General features: G+C 35.3%; 6 protein-coding genes and 1 non-coding gene across 9 annotated transcripts; 5 read left to right on the top strand and 2 right to left on the bottom strand.

Annotated features, from left to right (window-relative positions):
* Positions 1 to 65: 65 nt before the first annotated feature.
* On the top strand, positions 66 to 1,133 carry LOC114871650 (phospholipase A2-like). The gene is made up of 4 exons (XM_029177827.2): positions 66 to 372; positions 426 to 585; positions 677 to 829; positions 913 to 1,133. The coding sequence occupies exons 1-4, from the start codon at positions 69 to 71 to the stop codon at positions 1,010 to 1,012; spliced, it is 717 nt and encodes a 238-aa protein (XP_029033660.2). The 5' UTR covers positions 66 to 68; the 3' UTR covers positions 1,013 to 1,133.
* LOC114871653 (dihydropyrimidine dehydrogenase [NADP(+)]) lies at positions 1,043 to 5,678 on the bottom strand. Its single transcript, XM_029177834.2, has 16 exons — positions 5,382 to 5,678; positions 5,195 to 5,305; positions 4,740 to 5,072; positions 4,359 to 4,667; positions 3,964 to 4,287; positions 3,666 to 3,876; positions 3,410 to 3,594; positions 3,109 to 3,324; positions 2,872 to 3,036; positions 2,636 to 2,788; positions 2,444 to 2,564; positions 2,103 to 2,365; positions 1,844 to 2,020; positions 1,547 to 1,771; positions 1,302 to 1,459; positions 1,043 to 1,232 (listed from the first exon to the last, which is right to left on the bottom strand). Exons 1-16 carry the CDS (start codon positions 5,424 to 5,426, stop codon positions 1,142 to 1,144), a joined length of 3,087 nt encoding a protein of 1,028 aa, XP_029033667.2. The 5' UTR covers positions 5,427 to 5,678; the 3' UTR covers positions 1,043 to 1,141.
* Positions 5,506 to 8,011, top strand: LOC114871655 (odorant receptor Or1-like). 3 transcript variants are annotated; one of them, XM_029177838.2, is made up of 7 exons: positions 5,506 to 5,589; positions 5,685 to 6,507; positions 6,752 to 7,293; positions 7,369 to 7,468; positions 7,540 to 7,647; positions 7,718 to 7,873; positions 7,935 to 8,011. In XM_029177838.2, exons 2-7 carry the CDS (start codon positions 6,220 to 6,222, stop codon positions 7,989 to 7,991), a joined length of 1,251 nt encoding a protein of 416 aa, XP_029033671.1. In that variant the 5' UTR covers positions 5,506 to 5,589; positions 5,685 to 6,219; the 3' UTR covers positions 7,992 to 8,011. The 3 variants fall into 3 exon arrangements, with proteins under 3 accessions (XP_029033671.1, XP_029033655.1, XP_029033656.1); XM_029177822.2 differs by having other exon boundaries at positions 7,718 to 7,987; XM_029177823.2 differs by having other exon boundaries at positions 5,507 to 5,589; positions 5,719 to 6,507; positions 7,718 to 7,987.
* Trnag-ucc lies at positions 6,581 to 6,652 on the top strand. The gene has a single exon. It is a non-coding gene; the product is annotated as a tRNA-Gly (tRNA).
* Positions 8,012 to 8,046: 35 nt separating the features above from the next.
* Positions 8,047 to 10,660, bottom strand: LOC114871657 (3-ketoacyl-CoA thiolase, mitochondrial). The gene is made up of 8 exons (XM_029177840.2): positions 10,543 to 10,660; positions 9,795 to 9,961; positions 9,569 to 9,700; positions 9,231 to 9,495; positions 8,972 to 9,147; positions 8,686 to 8,886; positions 8,461 to 8,615; positions 8,047 to 8,379 (listed from the first exon to the last, which is right to left on the bottom strand). The coding sequence occupies exons 1-8, from the start codon at positions 10,559 to 10,561 to the stop codon at positions 8,295 to 8,297; spliced, it is 1,200 nt and encodes a 399-aa protein (XP_029033673.2). The 5' UTR covers positions 10,562 to 10,660; the 3' UTR covers positions 8,047 to 8,294.
* A 142-nt stretch (positions 10,661 to 10,802) lies between these two features.
* Positions 10,803 to 15,174, top strand: LOC114871643 (transcription initiation factor TFIID subunit 1-like). The gene is made up of 3 exons (XM_029177813.2): positions 10,803 to 11,151; positions 11,231 to 11,425; positions 11,490 to 15,174. Exons 1-3 carry the CDS (start codon positions 11,055 to 11,057, stop codon positions 15,026 to 15,028), a joined length of 3,831 nt encoding a protein of 1,276 aa, XP_029033646.2. The 5' UTR covers positions 10,803 to 11,054; the 3' UTR covers positions 15,029 to 15,174.
* Positions 15,175 to 15,270: 96 nt separating this feature from the next.
* On the top strand, positions 15,271 to 19,418 carry LOC114871660. Its single transcript, XM_029177842.2, has 2 exons — positions 15,271 to 17,682; positions 18,304 to 19,418. The coding sequence occupies exons 1-2, from the start codon at positions 17,638 to 17,640 to the stop codon at positions 18,559 to 18,561; spliced, it is 303 nt and encodes a 100-aa protein (XP_029033675.1). The 5' UTR covers positions 15,271 to 17,637; the 3' UTR covers positions 18,562 to 19,418.
* Positions 19,419 to 19,463: the final 45 nt, after the last annotated feature.

Below are 19,463 nucleotides of genomic sequence, written 5' to 3'. Positions count from 1 at the left end.
AGATTACGCCATATAAATATCAACATCTCAATGCTGATCATCGTATTTTATGTATAAGTGATATTCCAATGTCTTCCTTCCGCATCTTTCTGTTATTTATTTTATTTCTTCTAATTGTCGGATTTGGAACATGTGATAATACTAATAACGAAACGTTAAAAGAAACGTATGTCAGTCCAATTGAAAAATCAATTCGATTATTTATGAGATCTGGACGAACGATCAGTGAAAAATTTACAAATATTAAAGAAGAGTTTAAAGAAGTAGTGTTTAAGATACCATTATTAAAAAGGAAACCCAGAGAGAAGAACGAAACATTGATCAGCAGTATTTTAAATCCAATTAAATTAAAAATTAAAGCAATTTTTCCAGGTATGTAATTAATTAATATTTTGGAGTATGGAATAACCAAGTATTGATTGTAGGAACATATTGGTGCGGCGATGGCGATATATCACCGAATAAAGAGGATCTCGGTTTCTTTGAAACAGCAGACGCTTGCTGCAAGGCTCACGATTCTTGCCCAGATGGTATTCCAGCAGAAGGAATACGAGATGGACTTTTAAATAATGGTATATTCACGAGGTAATCATAAAACAAACATGATACTTTCCAAAAGTGATTTGAACTTCCTTGTGTTTAAAAAAAATAACATTCATGACTATTCCACAAACAGATCACCATGCGAGTGTGATGACGCCTTCTACCGATGTTTAAAGGACGCTAATAATATTGTAGCATTTAAAATTGGAGCTACGTATTTCAATATTTTAAAGCCTCAGTGTTTCAAAAAACATTTACCCGTTGATGATTGTACAAAATATCCATGGTAACATATTCCATAACAATCGCTTAAAATTTATATAAAAGATTTCGTTTCAAATTGATGTTTATTCATTATTGTATTTACAGGCTCAGTTTACTAAACAATAAGTGTGATAAATATACTAATAATTATACTCAACCAGAGGCATTGGAATGGTTTGACAGTCCAAAGTTTACTAATATGTAAAATAAAAATTATAATTTTAATAACAAAGTATTTAAGCTTCGACAGTGTTTACTTTCTACAAAATATATGGTACAAAAATATTATAAAAATGTTGAAGTGCAATAAAATACCGTATACGTTACTTCTACTTTAGTATGCTTCTGATAATTCAGGAAGTTCAAACATTCCTTTTGGTGGTATTCCTCTTTTAATAACGTGGGGTATCGTTTTAGGTACCATGCTGAAATAATAATGTTCAATTGTTTGAGATAAGATAAAAGGAATCATAATTCGAAAAACAAAGACTTACGTTATACAATCTATGATAGGACACACTGAAAGACAAAGTGTGCAACCTGTACAATCATCAGTCACAGTTGGAATATGAGTTTCAGAATCAAACTTGATCGCTTGATAACCAGAATCAGCACAAGCCATGTAACATTTTCCACAGTTTATACACATGTCCTAGAACATTTAAATAATGTACATTAACACAATGATGAAAGTAAATCAAAACGTAGGTAACTTCATTCAATAATACTTGAAACATACATCATCTATCAATGCTACCACTTGCTCTTTGGTGTTCAAATTCTTGAAGGTTCCAATGTAATCCGTAGCTTTACCAATAATATCTTTTATTGCTGGTACAGGTATGCTTGGTTTTGGGGCAGGTCTCGTTATCTCAATGACATTATCAAGCGGATTCGATCTCGCTTTAATCTCGGCTATCTTTTCTTCCCGAAGTTTCTGATACTCTCCAAAATATGGTACATTCTGAAACACACATTGATCATAATGTCATACATCACCTTCAAATTATGAGGAAAGTCTGTTTATTTTACTTACTTTACCAAGAGCATGTTGGAAAGCAACTGGTTTCCCTTTCTGATGCTTAAACGTTGGTGGACTTTGTCCATCCCAATCTTCTACTTGTTTAAGACTCTTCAGATACAATAGAGCTTTTAAACCAGTTATATAATCATCGATCAGAGTAAAATCTTGATTCTGTATCGCACTGCAGATCTACATGTTATGAAATAATAATTGAATACAAGTAATGCATATGTGAAAAACTTGAACCCAATTAAACAGCTGATCAAACCACCTGCACAACTGATGCACCGCTATGCAGAAATTGAAGAGCAACATCTGCTGAATCGACACCACCAATTCCCAGTATCGGAAAACCGGGAAGCGCTTCAGCAATAGAAGAAATTGCTCGTAAAGCTTGAGGTCTCGTCGCATTTCCTGACATGCCGCCATAAGTTGTAGTCTTCTTATAGCCAACAGCTGGCCATGGTGTCGCATCAGCGTGCAATCCCATTAATCCTTGCACCGTGTTTATGGCAGATACTCCGTCAGCGTGTCCTGTTACAAACAGTTATTACTCTGAATATTGATTAAAACTGTATAGTTTAATTACCCAAAAATCCATGAAAAAGGTACCTTCGTAAGCTGCCTTGGCTATAGAAACAATGTTGGTAATATTAGGTGTTAATTTCACAAAAAATGGTATCTTCACAGCTGCTCTGACCCATCTTGAAATATTTCTCACCAATTCAGGGTCCTTTAAGGTAATAATAATTATGTTTCTTGATAAAATTTTAAGGAAGTATGAAACAGTTATGGAAGACATACTTGTCCACAAGCCAGTCCCATTCCAGATTCTCCCATTCCATGAGGACAGGACAAATTCAATTCCAAGGCATCGGCACCGGCAGTTTCTGCTTTTTGAGCAAGTTCTGTCCAATCTGCCTTATTGTACGTGCACATAATACTAGCGATAACAATCTATCAATCAATCAAGGTATTTTTCTTTTAATATTAATGCTAAACCAAGAACCTGTAACATCAAATGCATATTGTCTTCGAACCTTAGTTGGAAAGTCTTTCTTCAATTCTGTAACACTATTGCACCAATACGCTTGTGACTTTTCAGATATCAATTCGATATTCAAGAAACTCCCTTGCTCTGGTCCGTAATGGTGCCGTGAAGTCGTACCTTTAACGATCCTTGGTGATACATTAGTGACAAGATCCTAGAATACCACTAATATAGGTTGTTGTTCCTTAAATATATTTAACGATTGGCTCACTTAATAATCACGTACTTTATCTAGAGAAAATGTTTTAGTAACAGCAAAGCTCCAACCCGCTTCAAAAGCTCTCCTGATCATAGCGCTAGAGGTGCACGGCGGTGCAGAAGCAAGACCAAAAGGATTTTCAAATTTTAAACGGCAAATTTCCACGGATAAATCAACATCGTCAATTGGAGTGTGAAATTTAGGTAACTGGGGAACCTCTGGTACTTTTAAGTTATAAGAATTCTGTGGAACAATAATTAAAAAGATTTCACATACACCCATATAATATCAAACGAAAAATATTGAAATTAATCATTGGACTAATTACCTGAATAAATTTGTGAATATACCAGGCTGCTGTCTTTCCATCGTTTACAGATTCGACAGTAGTCTGCGCAACCCCAGCAAGGTCTCCGCCGCAAAACACTCCAGGCATAGAAGTACTCAAGGTCTCCCCGTCCACTTCCGGTAGATTCCATCTATTTAGCTTAACAGGCGCCATGGCTTTCACCACTTGAAGATGAAGTTTCTTTTAATTTAGATTCTTCTGCAAAATAAGAATTCAATGTGACTGAAGTTCTTACCACTGGGATCTTGTAATCCTGATCCAAAAGCAGATATAACAAAGTTCGCTTTCAACTTGCAAACTTGTTCTTCGTCCTCCACCCAGTCACCATTCTCGTTTTCTTCGGTTCGACAAGATTCTATAGCAACTATTTTTCCATTTCGTACGATAACTTGTTTCGGTGATTGGAAAGGAATGAACTCGCATTTTTCTTCCCTTGCCAAATCAAACTAAATGCATGAAAGAACATAATTAAGGGAATATACAAAGATTTATAACGAAGAACGTGAAATCTTGTTTTGTATAATAATCATTACTTCTTCAGGAACTGCTCGGATGTTAGTGAATCCTTTCCTGAAAACGACGAAAACTTTCTTCGCGCCGCATCTAAGAGCCGAAGTGGCACAGTCGAAGGCTGTATCTCCGGCACCGAGGACAACGACATTCCCATGAAGAGATGGTAACTCGTTATTTTTACATACACACATTCCTGGTTTACTAGCCGTGGCTACTTTCGGTAAAAAGCTCTTCGACGTGAAGAAACCCATTTCTTCGGTGAGACCTGAGAAAATTGGAATAGTCTTTGCTTCCGGAAGACCGAACCCTAAAAAGATCGCTTTGTATTCGGAATCTTGAAGACCCTGAAAGAAAGATCATCGTATAGATTCTAAACTGTTTGCTCCATTTCATCAAATCGAGTCATCTAACAAACCTGTATCGTCAAATCGTTTTCAGATAATGCTCTGCCCATTTCGATCTTCACGCCCAGATCTTTCGCAAGTTCTATCTCAAAATTAACAACATCGTACGGTAATCGGTACTGAGGAATTTCCGACGAGCTCAAGCCACCTATACGATTCTCTTTCTCGAAAATCGTAATATCATCGTAACCCAAACGTGCGAGGAATGTTGCACAGGATAAAGAAGCTGGACCACAACCGATCAAAGCAATCTTAGTATCTGCGTGTGGAACGCTTTGACCAGGAATCCTAGCTTGAGGTATATTCATTCGCTTAAAGATCTAAAATAAATCAGAATTTTAATTGTTCGTTATAAATAATGTATGAAACGTTGATAAAATAGATCTTCTTACATCGGTAGCAAATTGTTGAAGACCTCCGATGTTGATCGGTCCTTCTTCGGATGCGTGCAAGTTACATCCACCTACGCAAAGGTCACTGGTTGGACATACCATGCCGCAAGTCAGACCAAGAGGATTATCCGACAGAATTGCTTTCGCTGCTCCGTAATAATTTTTATTTGAAATAGAAGTAATGAAGGACTTGATGTCCAGCTGGGTTGGACACGATTTCTGACACGGCGCATCCGTGCATTTTAAACATCGGGCAGCTTCTTTCAATGCACCGCGTTCACTTAATGTTGTATGTTTAATATCGTCAAAATTCTTTGTTAAAGGTGGGCATTTCTGCAAGATGATTTTAAAAAATTTATATTCTTCCCAAGGTCTAAGTCATTGGATTTGTTGTTTTAGTTCGTGAAGAAAAATTTAAAAAATAATTCAACATCATACGATAAGATATGTCTTACGCTGCATTTTTCGGTAATGTTCCTCTTCCATTTCTTCTTATTTTCTTTGGTACGCACCGAAGGAACAAGGTTCGCGAATGGTTTTATCTTTGGATTTAGGCTCAAAAGATTCTACGGAAAATATAAAATATAATTGTTCAATTAAAATATGTTACAGATAAGCATCAAAATTATTTGTATTACTTACTTCGATATCGGGCACATCTTTGGTCAGAATAGCAGTAGCTGCCATTTCGTCTCAGTAATTCTATTTAACGTTGTGAATAACAAATCACGGGTCTACTTGTAACTGAAGCAACTTACTTCGAGTTACCAATAAAATTGATCGATCTACTAGATTGTCTCTTTATATCTTAATGTTTATAATTATCGGAAGGAACTTTATCAACGCATACGTAAGTATTACATCTGTAGATACACATAGTCTGTTTGAGTTGGAGTATGATGATAAATGGACAGCGATGTATAATATATATTTACGTGTGTGTAGTCTGACAAGTATTAAAAGACTTCTAATTTCCAAGGAGAGGGACTGATAAACGAGTTGTTTCCCCACCACGGGATTCTTGGTAAAATAGTCGAGGCTGCCGTCCTGATTGGCCAGTGTTTTTCCTTAATAATTCAAAGACGAAGCTTCAAAAAATATTTTCGCAAAGGAAAATGTTGTTCAGAATCACCTCAGCTACCACCACCTTAAAGGATTAACACTCTTTCTGGAACACCATGCCTTACAGGAGTATTGTACATCAAAGATGCCTAATCATGTATCGATTTGCTTTTAAACATTAACAATGATGTATGCATCTCCCTGTAATCATGGGTAATTACAATAGGACAAAGCTGTTACATCCGAGTAACATACAATCGAATGCAACTACTAGATAATAGATCATATTATTACAGACCAACGCAATATTGGTCTGTAATCATTAAGATTTCTTAATTAAAACGTTGCAACTCTATAATGTAATGGAGATAAGGGAACAGGTAGTATCCTTGATATTACTTGGTCTGTTACTCCGTTGATGCACTTTGAAGATCGAAGGATGGATGAAGTTGCGGAAAGACGAACAAAAATTAGACCTAATAAACATTTGGAAAATAGCTTGTCGATTATTTATTATATGGGCATGTGGCCCTCGCAGTCGAGGTACAAACGCTTGTACATGTTATACACGATTTTTAGTTTTACATTTTTATTGGGAATTTTCCTTGCAAGTGAAATTGCGTATATTATCGTGAACCGAAGAAGCGTGGATAAAATAGTAGCTGGTGCTACTCTTCTTATGACAAATATTACTCATGCTTACAAGGTTGGTATAGTTAGAAAATATGTATTTTAATATATTGGTATTTCAACATATTAAATGACTTATGTATCACCGTGCGATGGTGGTGTAATGGTTAGCATAGTTGCCTTCCAAGCAGTTGATCCGGGTTCGATTCCCGGCCATCGCACACGTTTATTTTTTGTCTATTATTCAATGATTTATGTAAAATAATTGTTTTTAATGTTGATATTTCAGTTTATTAGGCACTTGTTACATTTCTATATAGGTGATAGTTATTATTTGCCGCCACAAGTGTATCAAAGATCTAACAGATATAACGCGAAGTAAAATATTTAGTCAAGACAATGATAAATACGAAGAAATTGTAACGCATTACACTTGGCAAGGAATTTTTCATCATATCGCTTATCAGAGCTTCGGTTTAATGGCAGTGATTTCTTGGGGTGTTACCCCGGTTTTAAATATACTTACTCAAAGATCTAAGGAACTGGCAATGGAAGGATGGTATCCTTATAATACAACATCTACACCAGCCTTTGAAATTACTTCCTCGTATCAAGCTGTAGCTATCTTTCTTTGCTGTATTAATAATGTAGCAATTGATACTCTAATAACAGGTTTAATCACAGTTGCTTGTTGCCAATTAACAATCTTAAGTTCTAATATTTCTTCAATGTACTGTGTAGAAAATACAAAATCATTTGTCAAAAATGATAATATCGATCTCACAATATCCGCTCCAAAAACTTGTAATAAATTGTATAAAGATTTGAAGTTATGCGTCGAGCATAGTAACGTGATATTTGAGTAAGTCTTCAAATTAAAAATAAGAATTTCGATGATTTTTATCGTTTTTATAGTCAAATTATTAAATATTTCCAGTTTCTCGAAACAGATCCAAAACATATTCGGTACTGTGATATTCCTTCAATTTTTAGTCAATTGTATTATTATCTGTTTAATAGCATTTAATATAACGCAGGTATACTTTACATGTTAATTATCATTTTTTTGGATGCATACAATTATGTTTTAAACTTATCACATTTACAGATGAAAGATTATATTCCATATGTTTTATGTGGTATGTTAATGTACATGTGTTGCATGACATACCAAATCTTTATATATTGTTGGCACGGAAATGAACTTTATCTTCATGTATGTCATTGTTTTGAATTATCTTTTATAATGGAAAACAACGAAATTTGTTTAAAAGTCACATTTACAGAGTATGAATGTAACTTTATCTGCTTATTCAAATAATTGGTGGAACAACAGTAAGGATTTTAAGCAAGCTATATGCATCATAATGGTAAGAGTTCAACAGCCTCTTATCTTAACTGCAGGCAATATCATGGAACTCTCTTTACAAACTTTTGTTCGAGTATGTATACATATTTGTAACACCTGGAATATTTACAAAACTTATTATTACGATTTTTCAGATTTTGCGAATGTCGTATTCCATTTTTACTGTTTTACAAAGTTCTGCAAATAATTGAAGAGATATTGATTATAGAAGGTTTGGTTTAAAATAGTATTAAAAACATGCTTATATAAATTTCAATAAAGGTATTATATTCTTGATAATATAAAAATATTGTATGCAGCATAATAAAAGTCTATATTAACGTACAAATATAGATATATAACTTTTTTATATTGTTCTCTTCACATTGTATGCAATATATAAAAAATATAAAAGTGATCACATTTCGTAATTCATATATCTCTCGACATCCATTGACTTTGAGGATATGTATGTAGAATTCATATCTTGCATCATGATTTTACAATCGCATACATTAAAGGGCTTCCACCATTATTGCTATTCCTTGACCTCCACCAATGCAGGCAGAACCAATTCCAAACTTTCCGCTATTACGTCTTCTATAAAGGTAAAGTATTATTTTATTTAATATTACGATTCATGTATAGTAATCTTAATTTTTTTTTTAATTCATAGCATACCTCAATTCATGTACCAAATGCGCAGTAATTCTACTACCAGATGCGGCTAATGGATGTCCAACAGCAATAGCTCCACCATTTACGTTTAACTTATTGATATTCAAATCTAACTCCTTAGCACATGCTAATGTTTGAGCTCCAAATGCTTCATTAATCTAATAACATGAAAGGTATGATTGACTAGATGTTTAATAGAAAAATAAATAAATCAAGTATTCTTATTACTTCAACAAGTTCGATATCGTTCATTGTTTTATTTGTAACTTTAAGAAGCTGTTTGATAGCTGGAGCTGGACCAATTCCCATAATACTGGGATCTACACCCACAGCACAGCAACCTACTAAACGTGCCAATGGTTTAAGACCTTCAGTTTTAACTGCTTCTTCGCTAGCTAAAATAACAGCTCCTGCACCATCACAAATACCCTACAAGATAAAATCATATAAAGCAATATAAAGAAACTTTAAATCCAATCAAAACATTAACTTCACAAAATACAAATTAACATACAGATGCAGATCCTGCTGTAACCAAACCATCTTTTTTAAAAACAGGAGGTAATTTAGCTAAACTCTGTGCAGTTGTTTGAGGACGAGGATGTTCATCTGTATTAACAACTACCTCTTGTCTTTTTACAGTCACTGTTACAGGTGCTAGTTCTTCTTTGAAATGACCAGCATCATTACCTGAAAAAATGAACACTCATTCATAACATTCCTATTCATTCAAGAAAACATACAGAATATAAATTGTTATAACAGGTATGTACCAGCCTTCCATAGTTGTTGACTCCTTAAAGCAAATTCATCTACCTCTTGCCTTTTTATACCATACTGAGATCCAAGCTTTTCTGCTGTCATACCCATAGGTAAATTGCAATAAGTATCTAGTAATCCTTGCCATAAAGAATCCTCAAATTCATATTTTTGTCCTAAAGTTGTACCAAAACGGATATTTCTTACAACAAAAGGAGATTGACTCATATTTTCTGCACCTCCTGCTAAAACTATTTTAGATTCTCCAGTCATAATACTCTAAAAATTTTAGATACTTCAATTACCTTGCATATTGTGTACTTAATATTTATTATCAACAAATTGTCAATACCTGTGCACCACTAACTATTGATTGAAATCCTGAGCCACATAATCTATTTATTGAACAGGCTGGTTTTTCTATTGGAATTCCAGACTTTAATGCAACATGACGGGCTAGGAAGCCTCCATCAGATGCTGACAACTTCAAAATGACAATTATAGAAGTTTAAATACAAGAAATATTTTATAATTTTTAATTCATTTATGATAGGAATACATAGTAATAAAATACATACAGCTAAAACATGACCAAAAATAATATTATCTACTTTTTCAGGCTTCAATCCTGCAGACTGCAAAGCAGAAGTTGTGGCAACAATTGCTAAATCAGTTGCACTTTTATTAGTGAATACACCACCCATTGTGCCAAATGGAGTACGCTTTGCAGCAACAATAAAAACACCTGCAAGATGTAAGTATCATTTTAACATTTTTTTATTTTTATTCTATTTATATAAATAAGTAATACTCTAATTATTTAACTGTTTAATACATAAAAGTAAACATGCTTATTTAAAAAAATAAAAAAACTCAATACCAATTAATTCTTGAGTCTTTTATATTATTCATTATTGAATCTAACATTTACAATTTAATTTTTTTTTTTTATTTCATATTGCTTGAGTACCATTGGGTCCAAAGGCCACAAAGTGAACTTACAAGAATATATTATGACAACTGAAATAATCAGTTTAAAAAAAAACAAGTGAACCTTGAAACAACCAGATTACTCAACATTTGCACTTATCACTTACCAATATGCTATGCTTTTGTTTCAGTGTAATTTATTAGTATTATCATTATTATAATAATGACCATATATTTTACATTTTTCTATACCATAATTAATTCGAAATTCGAAGATTAACAAATGTTTTATGTTTATTCATTACAAATAGTAACATGTTCACTATAGTAAAAGGAATATTAGAATAAGCAAGTCACTTTTATTTTCATACAGTAAATATATAGAATTTTGCTTACCTTTTGTTACAAAAGACATCTTTCAAATTTATTATAATAAGCTAAGTACCACAGCGAAGTCCAAATTGTAATGCGTTAAGACGATGGTTTCAAAGTGCAATATTTAAAGTCAACTGTGTTCCAATACAAGTGCCACTTTAATATATGTATAGTCAATTAGGATGTTATCAATCACAAGTTTTTTTTATCAGTAACGTCGTAAGTGATTATTTTTCCCTTTGCAAGACAAAATTTACTTTCAGAGTAATATACGGGGTGCAGCCTAATAACATGTATATATATACAAGCAGGCATGAGGTGGTTTCTTATAAAAAAATAAGAACAAAATATGGAATAAAATTTTTTCAAAATCGAGTATATCACATACTACAGTATTGAGCATAGTAAAGTATGTCATATACTTTTATCGACGCCATGAAAATTAATCCAAATATTACGCGGGAATAGTTTTTTAAAAGACTTGAGGTCGCATTTGATTACATTGTCTCACATTGTTTCGTATTGCAAAGATCATGGCTAAACGAAGCAGTTTAAACAGACGTTCGTCTAAAAGCAGCAGATATTCTGATTCTGCCATATTAAATCCTGATACTGATGTTGTAGATAACAGTGCGTATATATTTTATAATTCTTGGAAGTTAAATTGTTTGATTGAAATAGGTTATGTTATCTGATATTTGTATTCCAGCATATCCATATTGGTCGAAACACTTGGAAAACAATACAATTGCAAGACCATCGACTGATTACAATATGTTCAGTGAAACAAGTCGACAATTAGATTCTAATTCACAAGTAGAATTAAGTAAGGCAGAAGCTGAATGGTGGAAAGTATTCGACAATTTCAGTTCTTCAGAAGACAATGAAAACAATTTACAACAAAGTAAGTTGTCAATACTTGAGATTAATTTTATTAAATCATTTCATATAAATCATAATTTTATTAGGTGCACGTAAATTTACCATATTAACATCAGAATCAGAAGAAGAACCAAGAATTAAAAAAAGAAAACTTTCTTTGCGGTCAAAAGCAAGAACACATAAAAATAATGCTTTTTTCAACGTTTTGCATGATTCTGAAGAAACTTCTGCAAACAGTTCAGTACAAAAGGTTAAAGGTAAAAGTTCTATAAATAATTCTGAATCAAAAAACAAAGAAATGACCAATAAAGAACAATTAGCTGAAATGCAAGATAGTAGTTCGAATCAGAGTTCAAATTTAAATAATATTGTAAAGTCAAAGCCGAAAATTTTTAAAAAAGACTATAAGAATCAAAATAATATTTTCATCGATGTGTTGCAAAACAGTGAATTCAAAGTTCCTTCTTCAAGTAAATTTTCCATTACCAAATCTCCAAAACCAGTGGAGCGAAAAGATTCTAATATTGTGCAAACTCCCATTGATAATCAGTCAGAATCAAACGAGTATACATTATCTTCTGGGAGCGTGCCCGATTTTTCACACTTTCCGGTACCCAAAGCACAGAGCACTGCATTCGAGGATAGTACTCTATGCAGTAGTAGCAGAAATGATAGTAGCAGCGATATAGAACCGAAGATAATGAAACAGAAACCGAAATTGTTAAAACGTCGTAGTAGGAGTATAAAGAAAAACGTTTATAAGAACATATTTATAGCTGAGGAAAGTAATGAAGGAACAGAAGAAAATGTACTAGCAAGTAAGAATGTTGTGGAAAACACTGAGATTCCTCAACGATTTTCCACATCTTCATCAACTGATTCGCATAAAATTTCTCACAAATTACAAAAAAATGTTATAAATGAAGATGAAAACAAAGGTACAGAAATATCGAGTTCAAGAAAGAAAAGAAAATCTGCAATTTTAGCTGAACGAAACATTAAAGACTGTATTGAAAAAGACTTTTCAGGTAAAAAGGTTACTGCAAACGATCGGTCGGACGATAGTATCGCGAGCAATATTATCCCACCACAACCATTTATTTCATTAGCACAGGAAAAAGCTGGAAGTAAAAATTTGAGCAGCTTAGATAATAACACAAAACAAAAGAATGCTCAGGGAAGATCTACGTTAGATCAAAGTATCATTAACGGTAAAAATGTAACTGAAGTACATAAAGATGTTGCAAAGGATTATAATGATGAATTACAAGTCGGTAACAAGCAGAAGAATATTTCTCCCACAAAATCTGCTGTTCATACTTTGCTTAGTTTTGAGGAGGGAAATCGCGACAATGCAAAGAATCGCAGTAGACTGTCGCACATAACTAGTAATTCAACATCATCAATAAAAAGAAATAAATCCTTGAGAGGTAAAAGAAGAGAGATAGAAAAAGAAATTTCGAAGGATTCTAGCGATGAAGAAATAGTAATTAAACTTGTTGATGATCGGAAGATGAAAAAAAGATCGATTCCAAAAGATTTATCTAGCTTTAGTAAGGAGCAACCAGACACTGTGAAAGATAGTAAAAGATCATCGTCCAGAAATGGTAATTTAAGGTCATCTGTGAATAGAATCCAGGATATAGGTTCAAACACTTCAAATGTTAATGATAAAGATGTAAGATCTCAAAATTTTAACAATATTAGCACTACAGAAACTGTAAATCAATCAGAATTCATAGAAAACAGTAGAACCGCATTAGATAGGAAATCTACTAACGTTTCGTCCAGTTTTAATGGCAAGCAACATAATAATATTGATACGAATTCTTTGAATGTTGATAAGAACGTAAGGGAAGTAGAAAACGAAGTTTCAAGCGATTCTAATGACGACAATCTTGCAAGTAGATTTCGACGTATATCTCAAAGAAGGTCGGTTGCTAATGTTTCATCTAGTATTAACAGGAAGGAAGACAGTAATGCAGGAGGTCGTCGCAGAGTATCGTCTAGAGTTAGCAATTTAGTACTATCAGCGAAAAAAGGTACACAGAAAAATATACACGCTGCAAGTGTCGCCGGTGAAGATGCAAGAGAAATAGAAGGCGTATTACAGTCTATTGGTAACGAAGAAACCCCAAGGACATCCCGGCATACCGATACAGACCATCGAAGTACATCTCAGAAAAAATCTAATTCTTCCAATACTAGTAGGAAGGAACACAGTACTACAGAAAATCATAGAAGAACATCGACTAGAATTAGTAATTTAGCGTTGTCCAGGAACAAAATTGAAGATGTAGATTCGAAAACTGCAGGTGTTAATGATGAAAGCGCAAAGGAAATAGAAAACGAATTTTCAAGCGATTCTGATTACGATGTGCTGATACATAGACCAGACCCTCTCTATAAAAGAACTACTGCCGATATATCATCTAGTATTAATAAGGAAGAACGCAGTGTTAAAGAGAAGCAAAACAAATCATTGCGTATAATCAGTGATGTAATGTTATCGACGAAAGAATTGATACCGACACATGGAATTCTTTCAAATGATGATGAAAAAAATGAAACAGAAAGAAAAAGAAAAGTCGAAGTATCACAGGTTGCTAGTAACGAAGAAATTCCAAAGCAACGGAGTGTATCTCAGAGAAAATCTGTTTCATTGAATCATAGTGCGAAAGAACGCAGCAATGAAAAGAATCTTGGAAGAGCATCGTCTAGAGACAGTAATTTAGTATTATCGATGAAAGAAAGTACACGGATGAACGCAAACGCTTCAAATATTCGCGATGAAGACAAAATAGAAGCAGTAGAAGAGACATCAAACGATTCTGCTAACGAAGAAGTTCCAAATGAATTACAACAACCTGATAAAAACACAGACACGTTTCAAAGGGAGTCCGGTGCAAATGTTTCATCCGGTTTGAACAAAAAGAAACTTAGAAAAGTATCGAGCAGAATCAGTTCATCTTTTTTGAAAACTCCTACGAATAAAGATAAATCCAAGTTGAAAGGGCAGATGAGTATTAAAAACTTTGTAACTAATATTGCTGTGGATGAAGAAAAAGTTAAAATGATAAGAGAGAGACTGGAAAAGGTAAAGAAACAAGAAATGGAAAAAATGAATGCGCAATTAAAACAGGGTGAAGTTAAGTCTTCTGAAACGAAGGATATAATAAAAAGGAAGAAGAGCGTAAAACCGAAGGAGAAAAAAGTTCATACAGCTTATTTGGTGAACGGTGCAGTGTACAAAGTGCCGCGACTTCCTCGACCTAAGTCGTGGGTCACGAATCGTTTGTATGATCATTTATGGAAAATTATGGAACCTAAGTATAATTTAAACACTAGAGTAATCTCAGAGAAGTTTGTACGTCAGATGTGCGGGATAACGACTATAATTGCTAAACAGAAATCGTACGAGCGTTACAGGGACGAGTTAGACGCGTTAATGAAAGAAATGGCACGACTTGGTATCATTCGTACGCGAAACGAATTTTATCATTTTTGCCACGAATTCCTTCCGTACGAACTTGTCGAGAAAATGGTCCCGATGTTATTGCCAGGGAATAAGAAAAATATGCCTTTCGATCCAAACACGTTGTATGAACCGCTTATCGGCTCCTAAAACATTCTTTTTTCTCCGGTGAATACAGGTAATGAGTATTTTTGTAAATAAGCTTTATAAAATATTTTATATTTTTCTACGTTGATTACAATTATCTTTCAAAGAATTATTACGATGTTATAATAAAGAGGAAAATAATTAATAGATATTTGACTATTTGTTCAAGTTAGGAATAATATTAAGAATTCTACGATTCGATCGGTTCAATTCTGCGTGTGATGTTTGCGCCGAAACGTTTCCCACGCGATTCTGTACTCCAAAGGATTAACACTGCTTCCCTTTTTCCGCGCACACTACAAAATCGAGCTTTGTGCTCACCTACACATCTATTTATCTATACCGGTAACGTAGACAGGTAGCAGTGTGCATTCAACAAGATCTTTTGCAAATGTTCAAACAATTCAGTTATCAGAAAATTTCGAATCAATATTTTCTCGTTCGTTTCCATTGTCGTCAGGACCCGGCTGAACGCGTGACGAACATCACGATGACGGTTTTATAAATATTTGCGCTAAATCGAACGTTCGATTGATGTAACGATACTTTTGCAATACGTGACGGTGAAAAGAACAGCTAGAGATTAAGAATGACCGGTTCGAATCTGCGTAATGTACTACCGTTAGTCAAACAACCGTATTACCGTGACATCTGACCCTTATCGAGCGTACAAACAGTCTCATGGTATTTCTTCCATGCCCCTATCGTTCGACGCTCACGTATCTACGTGTTTTTCCTAAATTTAATCAAATAAGAAACACGATAAAACGATGTTGATGATTTTCCGTGGATCGTATGTTCCGCGAATTGGTATCGCTAACAGGCTAGCCGATTACTTCGAATATTATTCGGTTCATCGAGTCGTTTCAATTAACTGTTCAGAATCTGTCTTAAGTCTCCTTTTGAAGTTTAATCTCTAATGGAAGTGGCGTCGCAATTAGGCGAGACTTAGTTTTGCGCGCACCACCTCATACGTAATGTTTGAGCGAACGTTTCAGAGACACGTGACCCGGCACGCGTCGCTCGTTACTCCACCGTTCCTGCCGATTGTTTCCTCTAGAAATCATTAGCTTGCTCTTTATTTAATCAAAATTATTCGATATTCTTTCGCGGAACATACAAAAGTACCATTGAATCTTTCTTCTTCGATATCTAAATCGTTCGTTGAACTTATTCTTTTAAAAGCATGGGGTTAACGAATAGGCGGTAACGAAATGTGTTTAACCGCAAAGAGAACGAGCCGGCACGTGTCGAGCTGATTTGGTTACTTCGCTCGTTCGTCTATTCGAACATGGAAAAATAACAGGAGAGGGATTGTTTAAAACGTAGCGAATGCATAAAATGGATTCGTGTAGTATAGGTATACGCCTATATCATTTATACATTTATACATAGGTGTACGCGAATTCAGATGTTGCCCTAGTTAAGGGGCATCGAGAAACAGGTGCACTCGCTGACGTCATTGGTTGGACGATAGAATTGCTGACGTCGTTTGCGCGACAACATTTCTGAATGGTTTAACTCGTTTAACCTTTGACGTCTTGATATTCTCTGTCACTTTATCTGTTACCGAATCTGATTTTTTCCTTATTTTTCTCATACTCTCAAATTAAAAGTAATTATAAAAGAATCGAGAATGAACGTTTTGGTTTAGTAGTCGACGGGGGTGAACGCGTGTCGCACGATCAAGTATCGCAAACGTTTGGACAAAAGGGTAAAGGAAAGAAAGAAGGGAAGGAGGGAGGATTTATCGTGGTGGACGAAAAGCATCGGCTTAACGAAAAAAGAGAGTACTCTCGTAGATCGAGCAGCGGGTATTGCCGTTTCCCCGGGGTGAGTACACAGCTCGAATGTTATGACAATTATGAGTTTTCCGTGGGCGCATCGAGGTGGCACGTGGCGACTTGCATCGGGGAGAGACGATGGCCGCGTGTCGTCGCGTGAGAACAACTTCGCTCACACGCGTTATGTCTCGCACGTGCGTAATACGTGGTTCGCCTAGTTCCGCGCTTGCGCATGCGCACCATGGACACGGACACGCGCCCGGCACGCTCCGATTTTTCAATGAACGCGCCTCACACTTTCTGAGCTTTTTCCCTTTTAATCCGATCCCGTTTCAAAATTGTTCCTTTCGTCTCAAATTCGACTTATCTTTGACGTAAAATCCGCTTGCAAAGTCAACAAACCTATCGTTGCTTCGTATCTTATCCAACATCAATTGAAGAAAAAATATTTTTATTAAAATGGAAAGGTATCTCACGAAGGGGTAGATGCGAGGAATTAATGAATTTAATTAATTAAAAAAAAATCGGACGGCATCCTACCCCTATGCGTTTACGAGGTGTTATTACACGTACGAACACTCATACGCGGAAGTAGTACTAGATACGATGCGCGTACGGTCGAAGGGTGGGGGTAGCGGCACAGTGATAAATAGAACGGCGCGGTGTGTTGGAGCGGTATTTGGTCGCGTGACGCGAAGGCGTTCGCATGGATTCGAATCATTGGCACGGTGAGAGTTCGTGCCACTGAAAAATCAATTTTGCGACGCGTTCAATTTTCACGCCAATCGAAAGGAAGCTTCGATTCGATCGAGGGATCCTCTGGTCGATATGTTGAGGAAATTATTGAGCAAATCTGGTCGCAGACTTCTTAGGGTAAGACGTTGACAATTATCCTCCTCGGCTGTTGCATGCACGCACGTTTCTGGCGCATCGCACGACCTAATTTCTTAACCTCGCGTATCGCATTGCTACCTGGCCACCAGGCTTTCTCGGTATTTTCATTTTAGCACAATTTCACACAGAAACGCTCTTTCCTTTTTTATATTATAAATCTTTTTTTTTGTAGAAATTTAACTAGTTCAATGATACTTTGAATTAAAATAAACATTTCAGTATGTGTGGTATAATGTAGGATTAGAAAAAAAAGAAAAATGAGCTGGTACGACACGTTTCTATTGATCTGTAAAATTTAATAAAATGATAGTTTTTCATACGTAATTTTGATCGTACGACCTCGCTTACGATTGATTCGCTCAACTACAACCGACTCTTATGAACGTCCATTTCGCTATTAAAACATCCCATTACTATAGTCACTTCTGAATGTTTAATGCCCTCCTCAGCCTTAAAACGCGTGCACCTGTGGTGCGCTGTTTGCCTGGGATTAATGGACGTTCGAAAATTTTTATTCTGTCGAGTTCTATTAACTCTTGAAGTTATCAGAAAATTGAGATGTACTAGAGTAATACATCGAGCTGTTTGTTGGATTTCCAGGCCATCAAGAAATTGTCGACCAAGAGCCGCAAGGCGAAAAAGTCACGCAACTTGACCTCTTGGCACTCGGCCATACCGGACCTCGAGACTGCGTCTCTCTCCTGGTCTTTACCATCTCTGGATACGAAAAGCATCGACACGTATACGACATACGTGTCCGAAAACTCGGATTCCGACTGCATGTCGATATGCTGCTACTGCGACGAATATGAAGAAAATCAGAGGAACGAGAACACGGAGAACGAAATGATGATTTAACACGCGCACCGTTACAATTAATATTTATTTTCACCCTCGTTCTCATTTTTCTTTTAACTACATTTCTGTTTTAAGGAGAAAACAGTCCATGTTTTATGAAAGTACTTAGGGTTCCCTCTGCAGTCTACAGGGTAGACGAACGAGAGTACGTGGGGTATTTTGGGAATTTAGGAAGAATTATTGTCTTACAAATGCCGGTTGCCATTATGTTAGGTCCATTTTTAATCGATAACGACGTCCAGTTTGATAAAACGTAAGCCTACACTGAGGATTCTTATTTTTGCAACTCGAAATACTCGCTGAGACATCGAAAAAGATTTAATATTTCGTCTTTTATCGATCTTCCGGATCTTCCGGTCGTTTGTAAATTGAACCGTTTCGAAGCTAGTCTTTTCGCAAGTATTTACTTTGATCTCATTTAGATAGGTAGTTTCTAATCTGGGTATTTTCGTTTGGGAGAGTGAACGAGAGATACAGAGTCTGCGGAAGAAGCTTGTAAATAAGTTCTATTCGCAGCAATGTTTTTAAACGTTAAGATTAATATTATGCAATATATGTTAGAATAGCATTCATTGTCGTGGAAAATCCAGAAGGATTACGCAAATAGAGTAGAAACAGATCCATTTCTTGTATAACACAATCTTTGTTTACTCGTTTCCCTCATATTTGTAAAGTACCTCGATGATCACGATTTCTAGTTGTTAAACATACGTGTACATAAGTATATGAATGTATATATGGCAATGCGTACGTGAATGTATATTGATGCGTCTCGATGTTTCATTGTAATCATGTCCGACGAGGCTGTGACTTTTTAATGGATGATAAGCTCGTAAATAAAATAATTCTATCGACGATTTTTCACCGTGTTACCGTAACCCTCTAGTTCGTTTTCATTTATC

The sequence above is a fragment of the Osmia bicornis genome, chromosome 6, assembly GCF_907164935.1.
Source record: "Osmia bicornis bicornis chromosome 6, iOsmBic2.1, whole genome shotgun sequence".
NCBI lineage: Eukaryota > Metazoa > Arthropoda > Insecta > Hymenoptera > Megachilidae > Osmia > Osmia bicornis.
This window is presented reverse-complemented; position numbering and strand designations above follow the sequence as displayed.

Coding starts and splice junctions, on each gene's coding strand:
- LOC114871660 (XM_029177842.2), top strand. CDS start 17,638: ATGTTGAGGAAATTATTGAGCAAATCTGGTCGCAGACTTCTTAGG. Junction 17,683..18,303: donor CTGGTCGCAGACTTCTTAGG/GTAAGACGTTGA, acceptor TTGGATTTCCAG/GCCATCAAGAAATTGTCGAC.
- LOC114871653 (XM_029177834.2), bottom strand. CDS start 5,426: ATGGCAGCTACTGCTATTCTGACCAAAGATGTGCCCGATATCGAA. Junction 3,877..3,963: donor TCCGAGCAGTTCCTGAAGAA/GTAATGATTATT, acceptor TCATGCATTTAG/TTTGATTTGGCAAGGGAAGA. Junction 1,233..1,301: donor CCTATCATAGATTGTATAAC/GTAAGTCTTTGT, acceptor TTATTATTTCAG/CATGGTACCTAAAACGATAC.
- LOC114871643 (XM_029177813.2), top strand. CDS start 11,055: ATGGCTAAACGAAGCAGTTTAAACAGACGTTCGTCTAAAAGCAGCAGA. Junction 11,152..11,230: donor TACTGATGTTGTAGATAACA/GTGCGTATATAT, acceptor TTTGTATTCCAG/CATATCCATATTGGTCGAAA. Junction 11,426..11,489: donor TGAAAACAATTTACAACAAA/GTAAGTTGTCAA, acceptor TAATTTTATTAG/GTGCACGTAAATTTACCATA.
- LOC114871650 (XM_029177827.2), top strand. CDS start 69: ATGTCTTCCTTCCGCATCTTTCTGTTATTTATTTTATTTCTTCTAATT. Junction 373..425: donor AATTAAAGCAATTTTTCCAG/GTATGTAATTAA, acceptor TATTGATTGTAG/GAACATATTGGTGCGGCGAT. Junction 830..912: donor GATTGTACAAAATATCCATG/GTAACATATTCC, acceptor TTGTATTTACAG/GCTCAGTTTACTAAACAATA.
- LOC114871655 (XM_029177822.2), top strand. CDS start 6,220: ATGCACTTTGAAGATCGAAGGATGGATGAAGTTGCGGAAAGACGAACA. Junction 7,294..7,368: donor CATAGTAACGTGATATTTGA/GTAAGTCTTCAA, acceptor AAATATTTCCAG/TTTCTCGAAACAGATCCAAA. Junction 7,469..7,539: donor TAGCATTTAATATAACGCAG/GTATACTTTACA, acceptor TCACATTTACAG/ATGAAAGATTATATTCCATA.
- LOC114871657 (XM_029177840.2), bottom strand. Junction 9,148..9,230: donor TCAACAACTATGGAAGGCTG/GTACATACCTGT, acceptor TCATTTTTTCAG/GTAATGATGCTGGTCATTTC. Junction 8,380..8,460: donor CATTTGGTACATGAATTGAG/GTATGCTATGAA, acceptor TTACCTTTATAG/AAGACGTAATAGCGGAAAGT.